Genomic DNA, 23,635 nt, shown 5'->3' on the forward strand with positions numbered 1-23,635 from the left:
CAAAATAAGGCATGTGCAGTGTGCATAAGAATTTGTTCATAGTTTTTTTTTTTTTAAACTATAGTCCGGCCCTCCAATGGTCTGAGGGACAGTGAACTGGCCGTTTAAAAAGTTTGAGGACCCCTGCCCTAGTACTTCATAATGTGACCATATTTGTAGTTAGCATCATTAAGGAGGTAATTAAGGCTATATGTGGCCATTATGAAGAGTCTTAAATCTTAAACCAAGAGGAAGAGATTAGGACCCAGAAACTCAGAACAACTGTGAAGACACAAGGTGAAGTCAGCCATCTAACAAGCCAGGGGCAAAGCCTCAAAGAAACTAACTGTGCTGACACTGTGATGTCAGAGTTCTAGCCTCCCAAGCTGTGAGAAATTAAAATTTCTGTTGTTTAGGCCACTTGGTCTGTGAGACTTTGGTATGGCAGCCCTAGGGAACTTATGCAATAGGTCAGGGCTCTAAGTTTCCTGGCCTACGGGCTTGTTCCTAGGTTATAAGAGCACTTCTCACACCTCTCACACCTAGTTGTGAGAAGTGTTACAAGTTAACAACATGCATTGCCTGAGCTCACAGGTTTGAGACCAGCCTGAGCCAGAGCAAGACCTCATCTCTAAAAATAGCCAGGCATTGTGGTAGCACCTGTAGTTCCAGCTACTCGGGAGACTGAGGCAAGACAATTGCTTGAGCCCAAGGGTTTCTGTGAGGTGTGACTCCAGGGCACTCTACCGAGTGTGACAAAGTGAGACTCTGTCTCCAAATAAATAAATAAAATAAATAAAATAAAAATTACAAAAAGGTAACAACAGAAACAGTAACAGAAGCTGTCTTGTAAACTCAATTATGTCTTCACTCTTTGTCCTATGGACCACAATCGTACCTTATGTGAAAAATTTACTTGAAGCAAATGTAAACATATTCTAGGCAACTTTGGAATCAGGGGACAGAAAATCTCCAAGTGAGCCATCATGGCAGACTTTGGAATATAGCCTAACAATCACTCTAGAAGGTACTGGCTTTGAGACTGGCTAGGTTCTTAGGCCTATTTGTCCAATCACAGCAGAGCCTCTACAATATTCTGAATCAATCCATATGCCTTTAAAATAACCCTTTATGCCCATGAAAAATGATTTTTAATAACCTTTATATTACTTCCCAAACCTTCTGGTATATATAGGAGACAATGATAGTTACCGACCTATTACCTTTGTAATAGTTTTCTCTGCAGTGTGAGCTTTTGATAAAATACTAACTAAACACCCCTAATAGAATCATTACCATTGAGAATAGGAGGGTTTGGGTAAGAACTAATTAACACGTGCATACTTATCATAGGCCCCTACTGACATAATTTAATGTAAATTACAAACAATATAACAAGTTCCCATTTTTTGGCCTCTCTTTTTTCAAAGTCCTGTTTCTCTTTTAACTGCTGATCAAATGCTTACTAAAAACTTCTAGAAACTAGGATAGCTAAAAGCCTGGCATAATCTCTCCTCTGCAATGTCTCTGTGTGTGCGTAAATGGGTGGGGAATGAAGAGGGATAAACAGCTAAACTCTAGGTTACTGGCTTACCACAGAGAATAAAAATCAAAGGTCTGAAGCAAATATCCACAAGATCTTCGTTGTTATCAAAGATATTTGATAAAACAAGGTTTTTCAGGAATTCTTTTTTTATACTGGTAAAACCTACAACTTGCAATTCTGGGGGCAACTGGTAGTTTAGCACAGATATAAGAATAACAGAAATATTTTATATGGAATATGTTCTTTTGAGGGAGAATACACCCCTGCTAACCTTCTCTCCAGTCTAGGCCACTGGGCAAGGGAGAACACCCAACAGTCTAAGCATCACCTGCTGTCTCTGGAAAAACAAACCCTCTGCCGTTACACATCTGATTCTGAACCTGGGGAGGGGGTGCACTACCCCAAATCCCCTTTGAAGGTCTTGATTAAGGCCTCATCTAAGTAGTAGGAATTACTATCCCAGAGAGTTATGTTCCTGCAAATATAAGTCTACTTGAACAGTGAAACACTTCGTTATGAGTCCAGTTTTATTTCAAGTGGAAATGTAAAATGCCTCAAACATAGATGCTGGAGACCCCAGGGAAGGCCAGTGCTGTACCTTTTCATGAGAGTGGAGGCACAGGTGAGGGCAACCAATGTCCCTGCTGCTAAACAGGCCTGGACTCAAACACCAGCTCTGCTACCTGCCACCTCTGTGGCCTTGAGACTCTCCGGACCACCCCAAAGCTCACTTTTTCATCTTTATATGGAGAGTAACAATACCTACCCCTGGAGCTTTGTTATAATGATTGGAGATGCGGTATCCTGTGAATTATTTACTGAAGAGAAATTTTGTGACAACTAAACTGAAAACCAAATGCCAGTCCCCAGAGCTGCTGAGACAGACAGCGGGTGGTGGTGGTGAGGGGCTTGATATGAAGAAAGTCACAGGTCTCACAGGTGCCCCCCAAGGCTATCCCATGCTGCACTGTTCCTGGAGGCCCAGCCAAGGGGGCCCCCCTGAGGACACTGGGTCAGAGATTCGTAGGCTCCATAACGATAGCCCTCAACAACGGTTCTCAAACTGTGGGTTGCGACCCCTTTGTAACAATGAAAATACACTGCGGCATTAGGAAGGTTGAGAACCACTGGCCCTAGAAGAACGAATTTATCTGCTCTGATCTCCTTAATTCACAAGGGAACGTGACACAGCTGGTCAGAGTTGTATGAGATAATATATATATAAAAAAGGCTCTGTCAACTTTAAAGCCACATACTCTGTCAGATACTGTGATAAAGCACTGGCAGTCTAGATAAGCCTGTTTGTCCTCAGGCACTACTGAGTGTTCCGGATGTCTGTAAGGCAGGAGAACCATGGGGCTTCCCCTAATATTTTTAACTTCAAAGCACAATAGCTAGACAGTCTCTCATAAGATGATACCCACTGCTGCCAGCAGAGCCCTGCATGCTGACAGAATCAGAGGTGTCCCGAATGCTGACAGAATTGCTAGGACGGCACAAATCACCAGGGATGCTGCTGTGAAAGGCCCGTGCTCACCCTGAAACTTAATACTCACCTGGAGTATGACCCAGTGGCCTTCTTTGGAAGCTTTGTCCAGTGCCATTTCTGCCACTACCTCTTGACCTTGTCCTAAAGACACATTGTGGAATTTTCCAGAATCAATTGTAAACCCAAGTCTTTTTCCTGCAGGAGAATACACCAGAGCGAGAGGAGGCGTCAGTTGAGTGGGTTAAGAGCAGCCTGGAGTCCTGTGGTCCAGTGTACACCTGTGGTCACTGCTGCCATCTGCTAGGTCACTTTCCTCAAGAATCCAAACTCAACCTCAGTTGTACCCATGAGCAACGTTTTCAGCTCTCCACAGCTGCCTCACTGCAAGCACTAGAAAAGCCCATGGAAACCAGTTCCTCTGGTTTTATGATAATGAAGCTTTTGACATTTTGATAGATGGCAGGCATTGTTAAGGAGCTTTATAAACTCTTGCAGGAGTAGCAAAGAATTTCCCTCACAAAAAGGAGCAACATGTGGTAGATATCACATCATTTTTTGAAGGATCGGTTCACTGGGTAAATGCACAAGCTCTCACCTTTTGAGGCTGCATTTAAATTGAGCACAGTCAGGTCAGAGCTGTATTAACCTGGCATTCTTGGTGCAGGCCGTGGGGAATAGCAATCCAGAGCACAAAGCGACAGTGCCTTGCACAATCAAATAGACTTGCTCTAATGACCATTATTTAGTCACAGGGGGCACAAGATTACATGAGCAGGGAGAAAATTGCCCTCTGGCCCTCATAGAGTCAAAAGGTAGAAAACAGCACAAAAGAAACTTGCATTATGCCAACCAGAGGAATGCTCCATTTGAACATTGCTTCAGACTACAGTGTTATTAGCCTTTCATTTTCCTATACCCAATCTCCAACATATGAAAAAAAGAGAGAGAGACTAAGATAACTGAGAACTGAAAGCGAGGGAAGGTAGGTGGTGGGTGAAAGAGTGGGTGGGCGGGCGGGCGGGCCTCCTGACCACTCACCAAGGATCTCTAAGTCTTTAAGAGCATCTACCCCTGGGGACAGGATGAAGAACACAGGGGTGGCTGGGCTGCTTTCTTCAAAGGCTTTAACTAAATTCAATCTGGTCCTCTCCACATATTTTGCACCCAGTTTTTCCTCCACGAAATTTCTATTTAAAAAATGCAGAAAACATAATCAGTGCTTTTGACTGCAAAAGTGTTACCATGTAGATAAGCTTAAACCTCAGGCGCAGGAAAGAAGCACCTGATTATTACACGGGCTGTCTTGTCAGAATGATGATATACATTCAACCGGATATATATGGTAGGTGTATCAATGAAATCTCTGAAAATCAGAAGCCTACATTCCATCTGGGGAGGCTCCTGACACCCGCTTCTGAGTGCCATGAGCCTGCTTACGGCTTTGTATCCTCTAAGACCCCTGCCAGATTCCCCCATTACTTATTAACAGTTTATTAGATTTGCAATAGTGCAATTTTCCAGCCTGCTGGACTTCTCATGAATATACAGACGCTTTTTGGGACGTTTCTAACACAGGGAAGCTCGATTAAGCCGGGATTATTTTCCAACAGCATCAGATTTAGCAGAAAGTAACTACTACATAGGTGAATTAACTTGTAAAGTAGGTTTCGGCAGAGGCTCCTGCAAAGGGAACATTGGCTGAACTAGACAAAACAAAGGGGCAGACAAACGCGAGGAACATGAATATGCTAAAGAAAGAGAAGCATGAGAGGGAAGGAAGTTGAGAATTCTTTGCTCATTCTTCCTCAATGTGGTGAATTCACATTAGAGGAAGACCTGTGTGAATTAAGCAGCGAATTACCATTGAGAAGCTAAGAGGGCAAAGAAAATGGCCAATGAACCAAGATGTCGACGTGGGTTTCTGCTTTGAAATTGCATTGATTATGAAGTTATAGGACTATAAGCGTCCTGCGAAGGGGATTCATTTCTGTTTGACATGCAAAATATTCGGAGCCAAAATGCCACCACTGAGTAATAGTCGATGGAAATTACACTTGGATAATTTATACTCCTGGCCTCTGACCTCTGCTGACACCCATCTCTCTCTCAAGAATATTTCCATCAGTTCCTGGTCTCCCCTACTGATTTCAGAATGAAGCTTTTCAGGGAGAATGTGCTGAGTCTGCCTACAGACTAGCACACTGTTTAGCAGTTAGGAAATTTTGACAATAGCAGTGATTATAATATAAAATCTCAGCAGAATCACTTCCCATCAATATAGACAGTAAATTCCTCCACCAGATACTTTTAACCCCAAAGACGAAGTTTACTCTTTTAACTTGGATTTTCAAAAATGCCAGTGGCCACACCTGAGAGCATATGTCATTCTGTCAGGGCGCATTGCTCTCAAAATAATCAGCTTCTGTATTAAACTTTTCTTCTTCCATTCTTGCGGTAACTTTTCTTTCTCTGGACACTCGGATTCTACCCACTTCCTCCATTGCTTGGCAGATCCTTCCACATCTCGGTCTATGCCACGAAATTCTTCCATAAGGGCAACTGCCTGTGATTCGATGGGGAAACACATAGAAATGGTGTGAAAGATACTTTCTACTTTGAGATAAAGCCTTGAAAATGTAGCTAATGTGATGTAAACAAATTGTGCTGCATGGTCTTCTTTTTTCTCTCCAGATTTACTTTGCCCTCTTTTCTGCTCTGCGTAGGTGAACTAAGTTCCTTGGTTCTCTGGCTTGATTGAGTTTGGCAGACAGAAGGCACAGGTAGGAGACTGGAGGACTAGAGAAGAGAGAGGAGAGGTAGTTTCCTCCGCAGCTCTGTTCTCCTGGGACGTAGTTTGGCAGAGGCTATGCTCTTCTGCCAGAGGCCACGGCTCTTACAGGCTGATTCCCTCCCATACCTTCATTTCTCAGCAGTTCTCCCTTTTTTCCTTCCCCATTTGTGGCTGATTCCCTTCTCTTTACAAACTGATTGCCCACACTATAAAAATATGCTCTTAGTTGAATCTCTTCAGTTTTTTAATTTATTGTTTTATTAAATCATAACAATGTACATTAATGCATTTATGTACATTAATGCTGCCTTTATATACAACTTGAAATGCTTACATCAAACTGGTCAACACAGCCCTCACCTCACTTACTTAATTGTTCAGACATTTATACTCTACTCTTAATAGATTTGACATGTACCCTTGCATTATGCACACTAGGTGAGGCCTTCTCTCCACCTGGCCTTCCCCCTCGCTTCCCATCATGCTTCTCTTCTCTCTTTCATTCTGGGCTATAGTTGTGTTTTATTATTTGTATGAAAGTGTGGGTGATTATATATTGGTTTCAGCACCCCTTTGAACGTGCCATCGGTTTTCCTCTTAGACCCTGACAATACTTAAAAATGTTTTCTTAGAAAAGAGAGCAGGGCAAAGCTTAGTATATACTGAACATTGTTACAAAACTGTAGAGGCTGAGAGCGTACACTCTCAACAATAGAACCTCCTGACAGAAAAATGGAATAAGGACAACTAGGGTTGAAGAATGACTCACACTTTTTTCTCTACAATATTATTTTGTTTAAACATTTTCCAATGAGAATAAACTAGTGAATTATGATATGATTTAAAGAACTGTGGAGAAATATAATGAAAGGGAAAAACAAAGAAACTAGATTTTAAGTAGATTAAAGACAAATTCTCATTTATATCAGCTGACTTTTATCAAACGTCCTGACAGACAGTGCATATTTATTAACAATTTTTCTACCCTATGTGAGTCAAAATCTGCTTTACTTTCAAATAAGATAGAAATCAACTTAACACAAAGATTAATTAAATAACATCATATAATATATTTATACAGCTGAAATGGTGTCTAATATATCATCACCTGTGTTCTTTAAACCACACTTTTTACATTGAAGAGACGTAATATTAGAACTAAGACTTAGAAATTGAGAAGCTAAGTCCCTAACATACCTTAATAGCACTCCATGACTGAGTAGTTAGGAAGTCAACGGGACTTGGATAAGTGTGTTCAATTGTGAATCGAAGTAGGAAATCCAATTCAAGGGGGTCTATCTCTTTCTTTCTCAGCAAAATCTTGATAGTAGACAAAATGGAAAATAATTATTTGATTTACATCAAAATTATGATGCAGGAAGCAGTTACCGCTTAACAGACCTGATTGAACAGGCAGAAGCAAATCAGCTGAGGATTCTGGCAGATATTTGTGTTACAGTTGAAATAAAAAATCTTAGATTATGTCCATGATCTCAAAACCATGGTTGAAAATCTAACAGAAAAATAATTACAATGGTTGACTTATTCCAATGCTAACACTATCCCTATGAGCAATATATTTGAAATAGGTTTTCATATTTTAGTCTTCTCCTAGTAGACCAGTCCTGTCTTAAAACCCACTATTCAAAATGAGAAAGCCAGCTCAGTGCAGTGGCTCACGCCTGTAATCCTAGCACTCTGGGATGCCAAGGCGACTGGATCAACTGAGTTCATGGGTTCGAAACAAGCCTGAGCAAGGGTGAGGCATTGTGGCGGGCTCCTATAGTTCCAGCTACTCAGGAAGATGAGGCAAGAGAATCACTTGAGCCTAGGAGTTTGAGGTTGCTACAAGCTATGACATCATGGCGCTCTACCAAGGGCAAAAAAGTGAAACTCTGTCTCAAAAAAAAAAAAAAAAAAAGAGAAAGCCTTGGGTATTAGTGGACTAAATTACTAAGCAGAAGATAAAATAAATATTATAAATCAATTTTGGTATAGAAATTATAATTCTATAATTATAACCAAGAAGTCACGGTTTATCATTATTAACTGTGAGTGTTTATAGAGTGCCTTCTTTGGGCAAGGCACTTTGGACAATACAAAATAGGTAAGAGATGGATCTTTCCTTAAGGTTTGGATTGATAGAATATGAGATGTAGCAAATGAGCTAATGAAAGGACAACACATTTATTTTATCCAAAACTGTGATCCTCAAGGCTTTTAAAATTTTTTCTTATCACAGGCATCTTTGTTTAAACAAAATCTTTTGGAGCTGTCCGTAGGAAAAAGAGTGAAAGAAAAGCAGGTCTCCTGGAAGGAGGGGGCAAGAAACTTGGAGCTCTTCTTAGCCATTCACTACTGTGTATATACATTTTTATTTTATTTTTAATTGACAAATGATAATTATATATATTTATGAGCATAATGTGATGCTTTGATACATATTTATATTGTAGACTGGTTACATGAGGCTAATTATTAACAAAGCCATTACTCTAAATACCATTTTTTTAGTGCTGAGAACATTTAAAATGTACTGTTAACAATTTCAAATATGGGGCAGCGCCTGTGGCTCAGTGAGTAGGGCACCGGCCCCATATGCCGAGGGTGGTGGGTTCAAACCCAGCCCCGGCCAAACTGCAACAAAAAATAAAATAGCTGGGCGTCGTGGCGGGTGCCTATAGTCCCAGCTGCTCATGAGGCTGAGGCAAGAGAATCGCCTACGCTCAGGAGTTGGAGGTTGCTGTGAGCTGTGCAATGCCACGGCACTCTACCCAGGGCAACAAAGTGAGACTCTGTCTCTACAAAAAAAAAAAAAAAAAAATTCAAATATACACTAACTCTACAGAATGGAATACTACTCAACCTTATAAAAGAAAGAAATTCTGTCGTTTGTGACAGCATAGATAAACACATTCGCTGGTTTTTGTTTTTGTTTTGGAGATAGGCTTTTACTCTGTTGCCAGGGATGAAGGGCAGTGACATAGCTCACTGCAAACTTAAACTCTGGGGCTCTCAAGCTATCCTTCTGTCTCAGTTTTCCAAGTAGCCACCATGCCTGGCTAACTTTAAAAAAAATTTTCTTGTAGTGACGGGGTGTCACTAGATCGCTCAGGTTGGCCTCAAATTCCTGGCATCACGTGATCCCCCACCTCAGCTTCCCAAAGTGCTAGGATGACAGGTGTGAGCCTAGCCCTCTTCACTGTTTTCTAAGGGGACTGGGAGAAACTGCTAGGACTACTCAGAGATGGACTTATAACTCTGACCTCAAAGAATCTTCCTGATAATGCCTGGAAGGTTCTTTATAGGACCCAAGAAGGTGAAGAGAATGTCTCATTGATGTTTTTCAGGATGACTGCTGCAGTGGGACCTTAATGTGCATACCCACCCCAACCAAAGCACTAAGACCTAGGAGAATGCTGGCATGTGCCCACGTCCCCTGTAGGAAACTCAGAATTTCCACATGTCACCAAGAGCTTCCAAAAAAAGGTGTCAGACTCTCCACAAGCCACAAGAGCTCTTGGCATCATTCTATTAGGGCGCATTGCTCTCAAAATAGCTTCTGTATTATGCTCAGTATAACCAGCTCTTGGTGGCTTGAGGATAGTCTGAGTGGGGAGATCACTTGAGGCCAGGAGTTTGAGGCCAACCTGAGCAATATAGTGAGACTCCATCACTATAAGAAAAAAAATTTTTTTTAATTAGCCAGGTATGGTGGCTACTTGGAAAACTGAGACAGAAGGATAGCTTGAACCCTAGAGTTTAAGAGTCTTTTTCTCTAGCAGAAATAAAATACACATTAAGCAGAAATACCTGGATTTGGTTCTGAGGATGTTTCTGAGTGAATGCTCTCCTTACCTGAAAAGCCATCTGAGACAGGAAGGTGAGTTTGTCCTTCTCAAACAGCGCCTGGCTGGTGTAGAGGAAGATGGCGTGGGTGATGCTCTCCATCAGGACAGAGATGCGGCCCTGCACATCTTCCACCTTGTCAGCCTGCTCAATCGCTCTGTGGAACAGCTTGTTAAAAGCCTGGGGAATTCAATGTGACCATTAAAGGGTGGCAACTGGTGCCTGGATATCTAACTAGCCCCACATACATGGGTGACAGTTTAAAGTTAATTGTAGGGAGAGGAAGAATTTTAGGAGGATAAGACAAGCCCTTGAGATACTTTCCAGCACATGGTACGTGCTCATTAAATGTTTGCTGTCATTATTAATATGATTCCAGGAAATCTACCCACATTTCCTTCCTAGCAACTGAACTGCACCCCCTCCCTCCTTCTGTTCATGTACTTTTAAAATGCCTTTTATTTTTAACTGTGGTAAAATACACATAACATAAAATTTACCATCTTAACAATTTTAAGTGTACATGCGTTCATTTTAGTAGTGTTATGTATATTCACTTGTTGTGTGACCAATGTCCCTAGATTTTTCACCTTGCAAAACTGGCACTCTGTATCCACTATCCCTTTCCCCTTCTCCTAGTCTGTGGAAACCACTATTCTACTTTTGTTCCTAGGAGTTTGACTACTCCAGGTACCTCACAGAAGTGGAATCATACAGTCATTTTTGTGACTGCTTTATTTCACTTAGGAAGATGTAGTCAAGGTTCATTCATGCTGTAGTAAGTGTTAGAATTCCCTTCATTCTTAAGGCTAAATAATAGTCCATTGCATGAACATACCATGTTTGGTGAATCCATTCATCTGTTTATGGGCATTTAGGTTGCTCCCCCACTTTTTGGCTATTGTAAATAATGGTTCTATGAATATGGATGTTCAGACATCTCTTATAGACCCTCTTTCAATTCTTTTGGCTATATAGCCAGAAGCAGAATTGCTGGATCATATGATAATTCTATTTTTAAGCTTTTGAGAAACTGCTGTTCTGTTTTTCATAGAGGCCACATCATTTTACATTTGCACCAATAGTGCACGAGGGTTCCAATTTCTCCATGTCCTCACCCACACTTGTTATTTTTCAATAATAGCCATCCTAATGGGTGTGAGGTGTTCTAATTGTGGTTATGATTTGCATCTCCCTAATAATTGGTTACGCTGGGCATTTCTTCATATGCTTGTTAGCCATTTGTATGTTGTCTTTAGACAGGTGTCTACTTGAGTCTTTAGTCAATTTTTCAATCTAATCGTTTTATATTGTTTTACTCATGTCCTTTAGGGATGTCTTTTGGTTATCTCTTCCTTTTGTTTATGAGACAGAGTCTCATGTTCTGTTGCCTTGACTAGAGTGCAGTGGCATCACTATAATTCAAGCAACCTCAAACTCCTGGGCTCAAGTGATCCTCCTGCCTCAACCTCCTGAGTATCTGGGACGATCAGCATTAGCCATCTGGCGAATTTTTCTATGTTTTATAGAGACAGGGTCTGCACTTTCTCAGGCTGATCTTAAACTCCTGACTTTAAGCAAACCTCCAACATCAGCCTCCCAGAGTGCTGGGATTATAGGCGTGAGCACCGTGCCCGGCCAGTTTTCTTCTTTCATAAGGCCTTAGTCTAGCTTTAGCATTTGGGTAATTCTAGGATGACACTAGTGCTTTAGTTTTATTACTCCCCTCACACTTGGTGCTTGTTGGAGTTTTTGCACACCAGCTGCACACTACTAGGTAACCTGTTGGTTATGCTTGATCCTTTCTCTTTCCCCATTACCCATGTCCTATCCGTATTTAAGAGCTGATGATCCTGGCTTCAGATCACGCCTCAAGTCTCCAAGTCTTTTGTTGTCACATCAGTCATCTGCACGAAACCCTTCATTGGCTTCCTGTTGTACACAGGACATAATCCAAAATCCCTCATGTGGCCTGTGAGGTTCTGTGTGATTCGCCTCTAGATTCATCTCTCGCCACCTTCCTCTTACTCATTACCCTCCAGCTACAGACATTTATTCACTCCCTGGAATCCCCAATTCTTCCGTACTTCACACGGGAATCAGCTAAAATATTACTTCCTCGGGAGGCCTTCCTCAAGTCCCAGTACAGCAGCTCCCTCATCTCTACTCTTTCTCTCTGATTGCACTTACAACTTTTATAAACATATGACTCATAAACTTTTCACTTTTATATACATGTTTATAGAAGTGAAGATATCTATCTACTGATAAAGTTATTACATATCTACAGGCATGGACAGATAACTCCATGCATGTTTTTCCCATGACTGTACACTCAGTGACAAACATTTGACATGACAATTGACCTCAATAAATATTTATCTAAAAACTGATGAACGAAATGAATGACACTGCCCAGAGGCAGAATCAAACAAGGTATAAAATAAGGACTTCGGAATCAAACAAAGGTTGAAATCCTGGCTCTTCCAGTTACAAATTATAAATTCTTTTTTTTTTTTTTTTTTTTTTTTTTTTTTTTTTGTGGTTTTTGGCCGGGGCTGGGTTTGAACCCACCACCTCCGGCATATGGGACCAGCGCCCCACTCCTTGAGCCACAGGTGCCGCCCACAAATTATAAATTCTTGAGCAATGTATTTGAAATACAAAAAATATTAGTTTTATTTTTTTAATGAGGACAAAGATCTATACTTTTTTGGGATATAACAGGGATAAAAAATAGGCCAAAGTATAAAAGCACCTTGCACGTAATAGCAGCTTATTAAATAGCTCTTCTCATTCTTTTTCTCTCTTTATCAATGATATCTGAGCAATCTCTTTCTAAAATACATTTTCACAAAGACAAAATAGGTGCCTCAAGAAAAATTCCCTTATATTTAAAAACCCCTCAAGAGTCTGTTTACGAACACACAAATATAATATGATGCCCTATCAATAATTTAATTATCTCCAAATTATAAAAGAAAGTTCCTGACTGAATGAGGATTTTATTTTTTTGTTAACTAGATCCTTATGACTCCTTACCCAGGTACACTATTACTTAAAAATACATTCTAAATTTCCAGAAACAACCTGAGCTCCTAAGGTTTTCCATTTTTCTTAGTATATTCAGAATTACCTTCAAAGAGAACTGATAGATGGGATTGATCTTTCTGAGGTCATTAATAACAAAATAAAGAAGAGACGCTCTTGCTGCCACTGGTCTGTAACATTCTCGGGCCTCGTTGATTTTTCTTTCATTTTCTTTGGCTTCAATCACCTATGGTGGGATCAAACACAATAAATAACTTATTCTTCACATTCTCTGTACATATCCAAGTAAGGCAAGAATTTGTCTTTTCTTACCTGAAAAGACAAATTATGAGCATTAAAACAGATAATGTGCATGGCATCTCTGTGCTTGAGCTTCTCTGAAATTATTAAATTCTGATTTTTAAATGATTTTTTCATAAACTGAGTTTCAGTGAGAATGGACATCTAAGTCTAGCTGTTTTGTAGGTGGCAGTTTAAATAAACATCATTGTGTTTGCTTCTATAGAATTTGTTTCTGAGTAAGGTCACCTTCCTGCCTCCCTTTTCTCTTTCAAGGTTTAATAACCCAGCTGTATCACCTCTCAGGGATGGCTCTTACAAGTCTGCTGGGTCAATTCAATGCCAATAACTTTATTAGGCATCAAGGTATACAAAAGCAGACAAGGTCAATAATACATCCATTATCTATGCTTACCAAAAGGCCCTTTATATGAAGACTCTCATGTCTAATTCTAACTTTGCACCAGGTCATCCATATGTTCATATCTTTATAGACAGTTTATGTATTAGCCTCTGGGTACATTCAGGAAAAAAAATTTTAAAAGCCCACCACCATCACCAACCAAGGTATAAATTTTTATTCAAATATCTCTCTCTTTTAACCAGAACTATTGGTGGTCTGATAGCTGTATAAGATATTGCATCTTCCCCAACCTTTTCTACAGACCTGATTCATAATATTTGTGTATAAAAGAAAATAAAGTATAGGGCGGAGAGGGAAGTCACTGCATGGTGATATACTAAGAAGATGGGAAGGGATGTTTCAAGAGACAATTAGAAGTTAAGTTCAAAGCTAAGACCTAATTTACTTAATTGCCCTAATCTTTACCACCTTAAAAGACTGGGGTAATTTGGAATTCTATTTCCTTGCTTAATTTAAGACAAATATATTGGATGTGTGGTGACACAGCTTCTGCTGGATAATTAATAGATTACTTAGTAATGAAGGTATTTCAGAAAGCAAATAAGGGCCTAATTCTGACTTTTAAACAATTTTAAGGGTTAATGGCCACTTGTGAAGGTCCAAGTGCACACTATACATAAGGTACATTGGGACTCATGTTGGACATTAGCAGGAAGCCTACTCAATGGAAATTTTTACTGGCTTTTAGGAAATGTCATTTTTCCAGGGTGACTTATGCATTTGATCACAGCAGGACACTATTCATGGCTCAGTCTCCATTCACTGCTGGCCTACAAACAAAACTATAGCTCTAAGCATTTCTCAAAAATGTCCAACAGACAGGGGAGCTGCAGAGGAACTACAGAATGTTATTCTGCCAGAGACAGATGCTAAGCCTTTTTAGATTTTCGCACATAAAAGCCAGCAGGCCCCAGTTTTCTTAAAATTTGGTCCTAGAAAAACAGTAACCTGATAGAGTCTAATTTGAATGATTGGATTTCTATGGAATTATGAGATGCACATATTTAATTATTCAGTCTCCCTGGGAAATCCCATAGTCCAGTTATTAAGGGCAGTTTATGACCCGAATTCCCGAGTCAGTCCTCATAGAGGAATTACCAAATCTGACCACACCGTTATCCCAAGCACTGTGTTTAAACAGAGCTTTGAAACTCCCAGGTGTGTTGTGCCCTTCTTACCTTGCGCTCTATCTCGGCTGCAGTGGCCTTTGTCTCCTCCAATCTCTCTACCAGTTTGGTATCATCCAGAAAGCTTCCTTCTGCTGCAGAAAGACGCAGAAGGAGGTCATCCTCCAGATATTTCAGCTCGATCTTAAAATCATTTTGGTGCTTTGTCAAAAACAACTAATACAAGCCAAGAAAAGTATGAAAAATGTGGTTAAATGTACATTCTTTAAGCAGAGTTTCCTTAATCATGAACTTCATAATAAATACATTTAATATTAAAACTATACTAGTCATTATTTTAGAAAATTCTTCTAAAAAATTCAAATGGTACGTTAAGATCTTCTTGCACTCCAGAGTATGAATACTTATCATGATCATTTAACATCATGAACCTACAGAAAGAATCTATTGAAGAAAACATCAGAAACTTCCTTTTTCTGGTCAGACATGTAAAGAGCTTAGAAGGCTCATTTCTGTCCCCATAATAAGAAAAAAAGCTAATCAATAATTCTTTATACATACATCAGTGAACTGACATTGCAGGGCAAACTGCCACCCTACAAACAGACAAATACAGAGAATCACAATGTATTGGGAATGCTTAAAAATAATTGGCCAATTTCTGGAGAAGAAGAAAATTTACTTCTGGTTTGGGCTGAAGAGGAGAAAAGTAACCATTCTGAAATAAGCCCAGAGGAAAAGCCCATTTTAAATATTTCCACATGGACAATATGCAAGTCTACATGGCAATGGAAGTAGAAAGATAGAAGCTCTAAGGAAGGAATCAAAAGGAAGACACTTTCAAAAGAGTTTTAGAAATCAAAAACACTATAAACATGAAGAATGCTTTTGATGGGTTTGTCAGTAGGCAGACACAGTCAAAAGAAGGATTAGTGACGTTGAAGACATGTCAACAGAGACTTCTCAAGCTGAAAAGTAAAAAGAAAAAGGAACAAAAATAAAACAAGAAAAAGAATATCCAAGAACTGTGAGACAAATACAAGGAGAAGAAAGAGCAGAAGAAACAGTGGAAGCAATAATGGCTAAGAATTTTTCAAAACTAGGCTGGGTGCGGTGGCTTATGCCTATAATCCCAGCACTATGGGAGGCTGAGTAAGGTGGATCGCTTGAGCTCAGGAGTTTGAGACCAGCCTGAGCAACAGTGAGACCCCATCTCCAAAAATAGCCAGGGGTTGTGGCAAGTGCCTGTAGTCCCAGCTACGTAGGAGGCTGAGGTAAGAGGATCACATAAGCCCAAGAGTTTGAGGTTGCTGTGACCTACAACACCAGGACACTCAATTGGGGGTGACAAAGTGAGACTCTGTCTCAAAAAAAAAAAAAAAATTTTTTTTTCAAAATTAGTGATGGACATCAAATGTCGATCCAGGAAACACACAGCATATTAAGGAGGATAAATGACATAAAATAAACCCCTAGGCACATCATGTTTAAACTTCAGAAAATCAAAGGCAAAGACAAAGAATTATTGAAAGAATTCATAGAAAAACATTTACCTTTATTGGAAGAAGGGTAAGAATTACATGGAACCTATCTTGAGAAACTATGCAAGCAAGGATAAAGCAAAATATTTAAAATATTGAAGGAAAAAACCAACCAAGTAAGGATTCTGTATCCTGAATACTATCGTTCAAAAGTGATGGAGAAATAAAGATTTTCTTAGATAAACAAGAACAGAGGGATTTTGTTGCTAGTAGACCTCCCTTTGCCAGAAATATTAAAAAATTTCTTCATGAAGAAGGACATAGATCAGAAACTCACATCTACTTAAGAAAGAAAGAACATTGTAAAAGGAATAAATAAAAGGTAAAATATTTTATTTGACTCTTAATTGAGCTGTTTAATAATAGCAGCAATGTATTTAGTGATTATACCTTATAGACAAGTAAAATAAATGAGAGGAATGTTATAAAAAAAGAGAGGAAATAAGAATACTCTATTAAAATGTACCTGCTCTCAATCATACAAAATCTCCCAAAAAAGAAAAGCCCTGGACCAGATTGTTTCACACAAGAATTCTATTAAACCTTCAAAGAACTAGTTCCTATAATGCATAAACTTTTCCAATATATAGAGAAAGAAGAAATCCTCCCCAACATACTCTGTGAAGCAAATATCATCCTGATCCCTAAACCAGGAAAGAACCCAACAAAAAAAGAAAACTATAGACCAATATCATTAATTAATATCAATACAAAAATATTCAATAAGATATTAGCAAGTACAATACAACAACATATTAAAATGGTTATACACCATGATCAAACGGGTTTTATCCCAGAGATGCAAGCTTGGATCAAAATATGCAAATCCTTAAATAATTAAAACACCACATAAATAGAATAAAAAACAAAGGCCATATGATTCTTTCAAATGATGTAGAAAAGGCTTCTGACAATATTTGGCATCCTTTCATGATAAAAACACTCAAGAAAACAGGCTTAGATGGAACCTTCCTCAAACTGATAGAGGCCATCTACATCAAACCCACAGCCAATATCATATTGAATAGAGTAAAACTGAAAGCATTTCTGCTCAAATCTGGAACCAGACAAGGATGCCCACTGTTTCCACTGTATTTAACAGAGTGTGTTGGAAGTCCTAGCCATGGCAATTAGGGAATAGAAGAAGAACAAAGGAATCCAAATGAGGACAGAAGAGGTCAAACTTTCCCTCTTAGCAGATGACATGATCTTATACATGGAAAACCCCAGGGACTCAACTATAAAGCTCTTGGAAGTGATCAAGGAATATAGCAGTGTCTCCGGATACAAAATCAACACCCACAAATCAGTAGCCTTCATATATGCCAATAATTGTCAAGCTGAGAATAAAATCAGCCTCTATTCTTTTTACAATTGCACCAAAGAAGATGAAATACCTGGGAATATATATAACAGAAGATGTGAAAGATCTCTATAAAGAGAATTATAAAACTTTGAGAAAGGTAATAGCAGAAGATGTCAACAAATGAAGAACATACCATGCTTGTAGCTGGGAATAATCAACATTGTTAAAATGTCCACACTACCCAAAGCAATCTATACATTTAATGCAATCCCCCATCAAAGCACCAATGTCATAATTTAAAGAATGTGAAAAAATAGTACTTCAATTCATATAAAACCAGAAAAAATACCTTAATAGCAAATACAGTTCTTAGAAATAAAAACAAATCTGGAGGCATCACTTTGCCAGATTTCAGGTTATGCTACAAGGCTAAAGTGATCAAAACAGCATGGTACTGGCACAAAAATAGAGACACAGATCTATGGAATAGGATAGAGAATATAGAGATGAGTCCAGCCACATATCATCACATAATCTTTGATAAGTCTAACAAAAATATGCACTGAGGAAAGAATCCTTATTTAACTACTTAAAGTAAAACTGGTTATCCACATGTAGAAGACTGAAACTGGACCCACACCTCTCATTGGTAAATACCATTGACAAATACTGATTTTTGTTGGATAGAAGATTTAAATTTAAGACAAAAAACAATACAAATTCTAGAAGAGAGTGTGGGGAAAACACTTGAAGATACTGGCCTCTGAAAAAACTTTATGAGGAAGACCCCCCTAACAATTGAAGCAACACCAAAAATACATTACTGGGATTTGATCAAGCTATAAAACTTTTGCACAGCTAAGGGTACCACAGACAAAGCAAACAGACAGCCTTCTGAATAGGACAAGATTTTTGCATGTTATGAATCTAAAAGATGCCTAATAACTAGAATCTACAGAGAACTCAAATTAAACAAAAAGGAAAGTGAAAAACAACCCTCTCTATAAATGGGCAAGAGATTTGAATGGAAACTTCTCCAAGGATGATAGATGAAAGGCCAACAAACACATGAAAAAATGCTCATCATCTTTAATCATCAGAGAAATGTGAATCAAAACCACTCTAAGATATCACCTAATCCCAGCAAGATTAGCTCACATCACAAAGTCACAAAACACCAAATGCTGGTGTAGATGTGGAGAGAAGGGGAACACTTCTACACTGCTGGTGGGATTGCAAACTAATACAGTCTTTTTGGAGAGAAGTATGGAGAATCCTCAAAGATCTAAAAGTAGACTGTCTATTTGATCCTGCAATCTCATTACAAGATATCTACCCAGAAGAATAAAAAAATCATTTTAGCACAAATACATTTGCACCAGGAAGTTTATTACAGCTCAATCATAATTGCCAAGCCATGGAAGCAACCTAAGTACCCATCAACCCATGAATGAATCAACAAACTGTGGTATATGTATACCGTGAATATTATTCAACCGTGAAATATTATTCAACCATTAATAAATGGAGACTTTACATCTTTTACATTTACCTGAATGGAGTTGAAATACATTCTTCTTAGTAAAGTATCTTAAGAATGGAAAAATAAATATCCAATATACTCCATACTAATATTAAAGCAATATATAAACAATTACATGCTCATAAGAACAATAAAACACTAATCTAGTCTAGTTTGGGGGTAGAGGAAAGCAGGAGTGGGGAGGGAGAAGGATGCTTGGCAGAAGAAGGGAGGGCATAAGGGGGGATCTCACCTAATGCACACATGGTGGGAACTTCACCCTGGAAGTGAGAACAATGTACCCGAAAAATTTACAACCTCATATTAATTTGAAATAAAAAATAAATTAGAAAAAAACCCCGTCATTTTGGAAATGGAATATCAGAACAGTCTTAGAGAGGCTACTCTCACTGTTCTTCAGAATTACTGGTCTTTTGACAATGTCTGGTGGACCCAAAAAAAAGAAAAAAATACCTGCTCTACCAATAAGACGATAGTTTTATCTGAAAATGGACTAAATTAGTTGTAAATGTATATTGTAAATGTTAAGGCAACCACTAAATTTTGTAAAAAGAAGTGTAATTTTATATGCTAATAGAGAAGAAATAATGGAATCATATAAAATGCTCAATTCAAACCAGATAAGGCAGAAAGAGAGGAAGAGATAAAGAACAAAAATAACAAGAAACAAATACAGTGGCTCAGCGCCTGTAGCACAGTGGTTACAGTGCCAGCCACATACTCCCGCTGGCAGGTTTGAACCTGGCCCGGGCCAGCTAAACAATAATGACAACCGCAACAAAAAAATAGCCAGGCATTGTGGTAAGTGCCTATAATCTCAGCTACTTGGGAGGTTGTGGCAAGAGAATTGCTTAAGCCCAAGAGTTTGAGGTTGCTGTGAGCTGTGATGCCAAAGCCCTCTACTGAGGGCGACATAGTGAGACTCTGTCTCAAAAATAAAGAAAAAAAAAGAAACAAACAAATATAGTGAACAAAAACAATAAAATTTTGGTAGGTATTAGTTTCTATCAATAATCTCTTTAAATGTAAATTATCTAAATAAATCAATTAAAAGAGATAGGCACAGTGGATAAAAAACAAGATTGAACTATCTGCTTTCTATAAAAGTCCACTTTAAATATAAAAATTAAAGGTAGAGGCCGAGTGCAGTGGCTCATGCCTGTAATCCCAGCACTCTGAGAGGCAAAGAATGGTGGATCACTTAAGTGCAGCAGTTCGACACCAGTCTGAGCAAGAGCAAGACCCCATCTCTAAAAATAGCTGGGCATTGTGGTGGGCGCCTGTAGTCCCAGCTACATGCGAGCCTGAGGCAAAAGGATCACTTGAACCCAAGAGTGGGAGCTATGATGCCATGGCACTCTACCCACAGTGACAGAATGAGACTCTGTCTCTAAAATAAAATAAAGTAAAATAAAATAAAGGTGGAGAGATGGATAAAGATATACCACACTAATACTGTCCAAAAGAAATCTGGAGAAGCTATATTAGTTTTAGAAAAAGTAGATATAACAACAAAGAAAATTACTTAGAACTAAGAATGCATTATTTAATAAAAAGGCCAACTTTCTAAGAAAGGGTAACAATCTTTAATGTGTATGCACCTAACAAAAGAATATAAAAATATATGAGGCAAAAACTAATAGAACTTCAAGCAGAAATAAATAAGCCCAGTATTACAGTTGGAGAATTCAAAACCCCTGCATAATTGACAGATTTAGCAGGAAGAAAATCGGGAAGGATATACTGGTAGTATACAGTTAAACTGAGCAACATCATTAATCAACTGGACTGAATGAAATTTTATATAATATCTCATCTAACTGCAGCAGAATATATATTTTTTCTCAAGCTCATGTGGAATATTCACCAAGATGGACCAAATAGTGGGCTATAAAACACACCCGAAAGAGTTTAAAAGAATAGAAATCAAAGTGTGCTCCTAGACCAAAACAAAATTAAATAAGAAATCAATAACAGAAAGCTAGCTATAAAATCTCAAAATATTTAGAGATTAAATAACATACTTCTAAATAACACATAGAAATTTCGAGAGAAACTTAAAAGTATTTTAAAGTAAATGAAAACAGAAATACAACATATAAAAATTTTGTGAGATGTAACAACAACTATACTTAGAGGAAAATTTATCACGCTGAATGCAAAGTAGAGAGGAAGATCTAAAGTCATTTATCTAAGTGTTCATCTTAAGAAACTAGAGAAAAAAGAACAATATAAACAAAAAGCATGAAGATGAAAATAAGTAATAAATATTAGAACAGAAATCCACAAAATTTGAAACAGAAAACCAACAGAAAAAAAATTAATAAAACCAAAACTGGTTCTTTGAAAGAATCAGTAAAATTTATAATCGTCTGGCCAGGCTAATTAAGAAAAAAAAAAAAAAGAGAGAGAGGAAGTACCAATTACTAACATCAAGAACGAAAGGAGGCTATAATTGGGTTATAGTTTTCATAAGAAAGCTATAAATTGGTTTCATAGTAAGACTGAGTTCTTAGGAAAGCTATAACCCAATTATAGCCGAAGAAGAAGGTGAAAGGGGAGAGGGAGGGTAGTGGGGGGGGGGGCGGATGGGTGGAGAGTAATTGGTGGCCACCACATCTACGGTGCATCTTACAAGAGTACATGTGAAATTTACTAGATACAGAATATAAATGCCTTAACACAATAACTAAGAAAATGCCGTGAAGGTTATGTTAACCAGTTTGATGAAACATTTCAAATTGTATATAAAATCAGCACATTGTACCCCATGATTGCATTAATGTACATAGTATGATTAGAAAAAAAAAGAATGAAAGGAGGGTATCACTACTGATTCCATGAACATTAAAGGATAATAAAAGAATATTATAAATGTTTCTCTGCCTACAAATTTGGTAATTTATATGAAGTGCACCGATACCTTGGAAGACACAATCTACCTAAAATGTACAGAAGGACAAATAGATAACTTGAAGAAGCTTATATTTATGAAGTAAACTGACTCAACAATTAATAACCTTTCAAAAAGAAAGCACCAGGTCCAAATGATTTTACTGAAAGAAAAGAGTTTAGGAAGAAATAACATTAGTTCTCTATAAGTTTTTATAGAAAATAGAAGCAGAGGGAACACTTTCTAACTCCTTCTATAAGGCCAGCATTAATTACTCTAATACCCAAATCATATAAAACCAAAAGGAAAGCTGCAGACCAATATCTCTCATAAAACACAGACATAAAAATCTTCAACAAAACATTAGCATTTAAAATCCAACAACGCATAGAAAGAATCATACATCACGACCGAGTGGGATTTATTCTAGATATGCAAGTCTGGTTTAATATTCAAAAGTCAAGTAAACTAATCTACTATATAAAGTGGATTACCTGAAGAAAAAAAACATGGTCATATCAATAGATACAAAAACTTTGATAAAATCCAATACTTATTCACGATAAAAATTCTCAACAAACAGGAAAGAGAGGGGAACTTTCTCAATTTAACAAAGAACATCTACAAAAGAGACAGCTAATAATTACATGTAATGATTGGAAGTTAGATACTTTTGCACAAGGATCAGGAATAAGGCAAGGTTGTCCTCTTTCACCACTCGTGTTCAATTGTACTGTAAGTCCTAACTAGTCCAATAAAACATTAAAATGTAAATGTTATAGGAAAAAGAAATAAAAAACTGTTTTTGTTCACACATGCCATGATTGTTGATATAGAAAATCCTAAAGAATTCACATCATGGCCTCCTGCAACTATGAGCAATTACAGCAAGTTTGCAAGATATAGATTAATATACAAAAGTCAATTGCTTTTGTATATACAAGCACTGAACAAATTAATCTGAAATTTAATACACAATACCATTTACATTAGCACCATAAAATTGAAATACATATAAATCAACTCTGATGAAAGAAAGCTAAGATCTAAAAAATGAAGAGATATTCCATGTTCATGGATGAGAAGACTCAATATTATTAACAGTTATTCCTTTCTGGATTTCAACACAATATGCATAAACATAGCAGCACATTATTTTGTGAACCCTGAAAATCTAATTCTAAAGTTTACATTAAAAAGCACAAGATCCAGAATTACCAATAGTTTACGGAAGAACAAGGAAGTTGGAGAATGGACATTACCTGGCTTGAAGACTTACTATAAAACCACAGTAATCAAAACTGCGGTATTGATAAAGGGAAAAACAAATACGTCAATGGAACAGAATAGAGAACCCAGAAATAGATCCACAGTAACATGGCCAGCTGATCATTGACAAGGAACCAAGGCAGTTCAAGTGCTGGTATATGATTTAATATTTTACCTTAAGCTTCTCCAAATCTGGCCTTTCGATACTGACAACTTCTGCTAGAAGCTGGGCTTCGAGACCATCTTCTGTTACTGTGAAATTGAGGAGGGTTGTCTGGGCTTGTAATTCTGGTTTATAGTAAGGATTTGCCAGTTTTGTGTGAAGGATAAGGCGGAAGTTCTTGTTAAATTCACATTCTTTATGTCCAATTCTGATGTACCTAAAAGGAGCATAACAGACTTTCGGGAAATTTCCATGAACCATAACTAATATAAAAGTGTCATTTCATTCCTGTATTCTGATAATGGACACTGGCCAGAAGACCAGGTGATTCAGGATTTTTCACCTATTTTTCCTCAAATACACACATTTAGGAGTATTAGGAATC

At 38.0% G+C, this 23,635-nt stretch overlaps 1 protein-coding gene across 1 annotated transcript in view; it reads right to left on the reverse strand.

Moving 5' to 3' along the window:
- DNAH11 (dynein axonemal heavy chain 11) overlaps nt 1–23,635 on the reverse strand; it is a 389,834-nt gene that overhangs the window by 39,542 nt on the left and 326,657 nt on the right. Inside the window, exons 66-73 of the mRNA XM_053553503.1 lie at nt 23,263–23,467; nt 14,587–14,751; nt 12,791–12,931; nt 9,664–9,834; nt 7,003–7,125; nt 5,384–5,577; nt 4,053–4,201; nt 3,082–3,209 (exon numbers count right to left, since the gene is read on the reverse strand). Coding sequence (XP_053409478.1) covers nt 3,082–3,209; nt 4,053–4,201; nt 5,384–5,577; nt 7,003–7,125; nt 9,664–9,834; nt 12,791–12,931; nt 14,587–14,751; nt 23,263–23,467 — 1,276 coding nt within the window. The remainder of the gene's footprint in view (nt 1–3,081; nt 3,210–4,052; nt 4,202–5,383; nt 5,578–7,002; nt 7,126–9,663; nt 9,835–12,790; nt 12,932–14,586; nt 14,752–23,262; nt 23,468–23,635) is intronic.

Source organism: Nycticebus coucang, chromosome 11 (assembly GCF_027406575.1).
Source record: "Nycticebus coucang isolate mNycCou1 chromosome 11, mNycCou1.pri, whole genome shotgun sequence".
Lineage (NCBI taxonomy): Eukaryota > Metazoa > Chordata > Mammalia > Primates > Lorisidae > Nycticebus > Nycticebus coucang.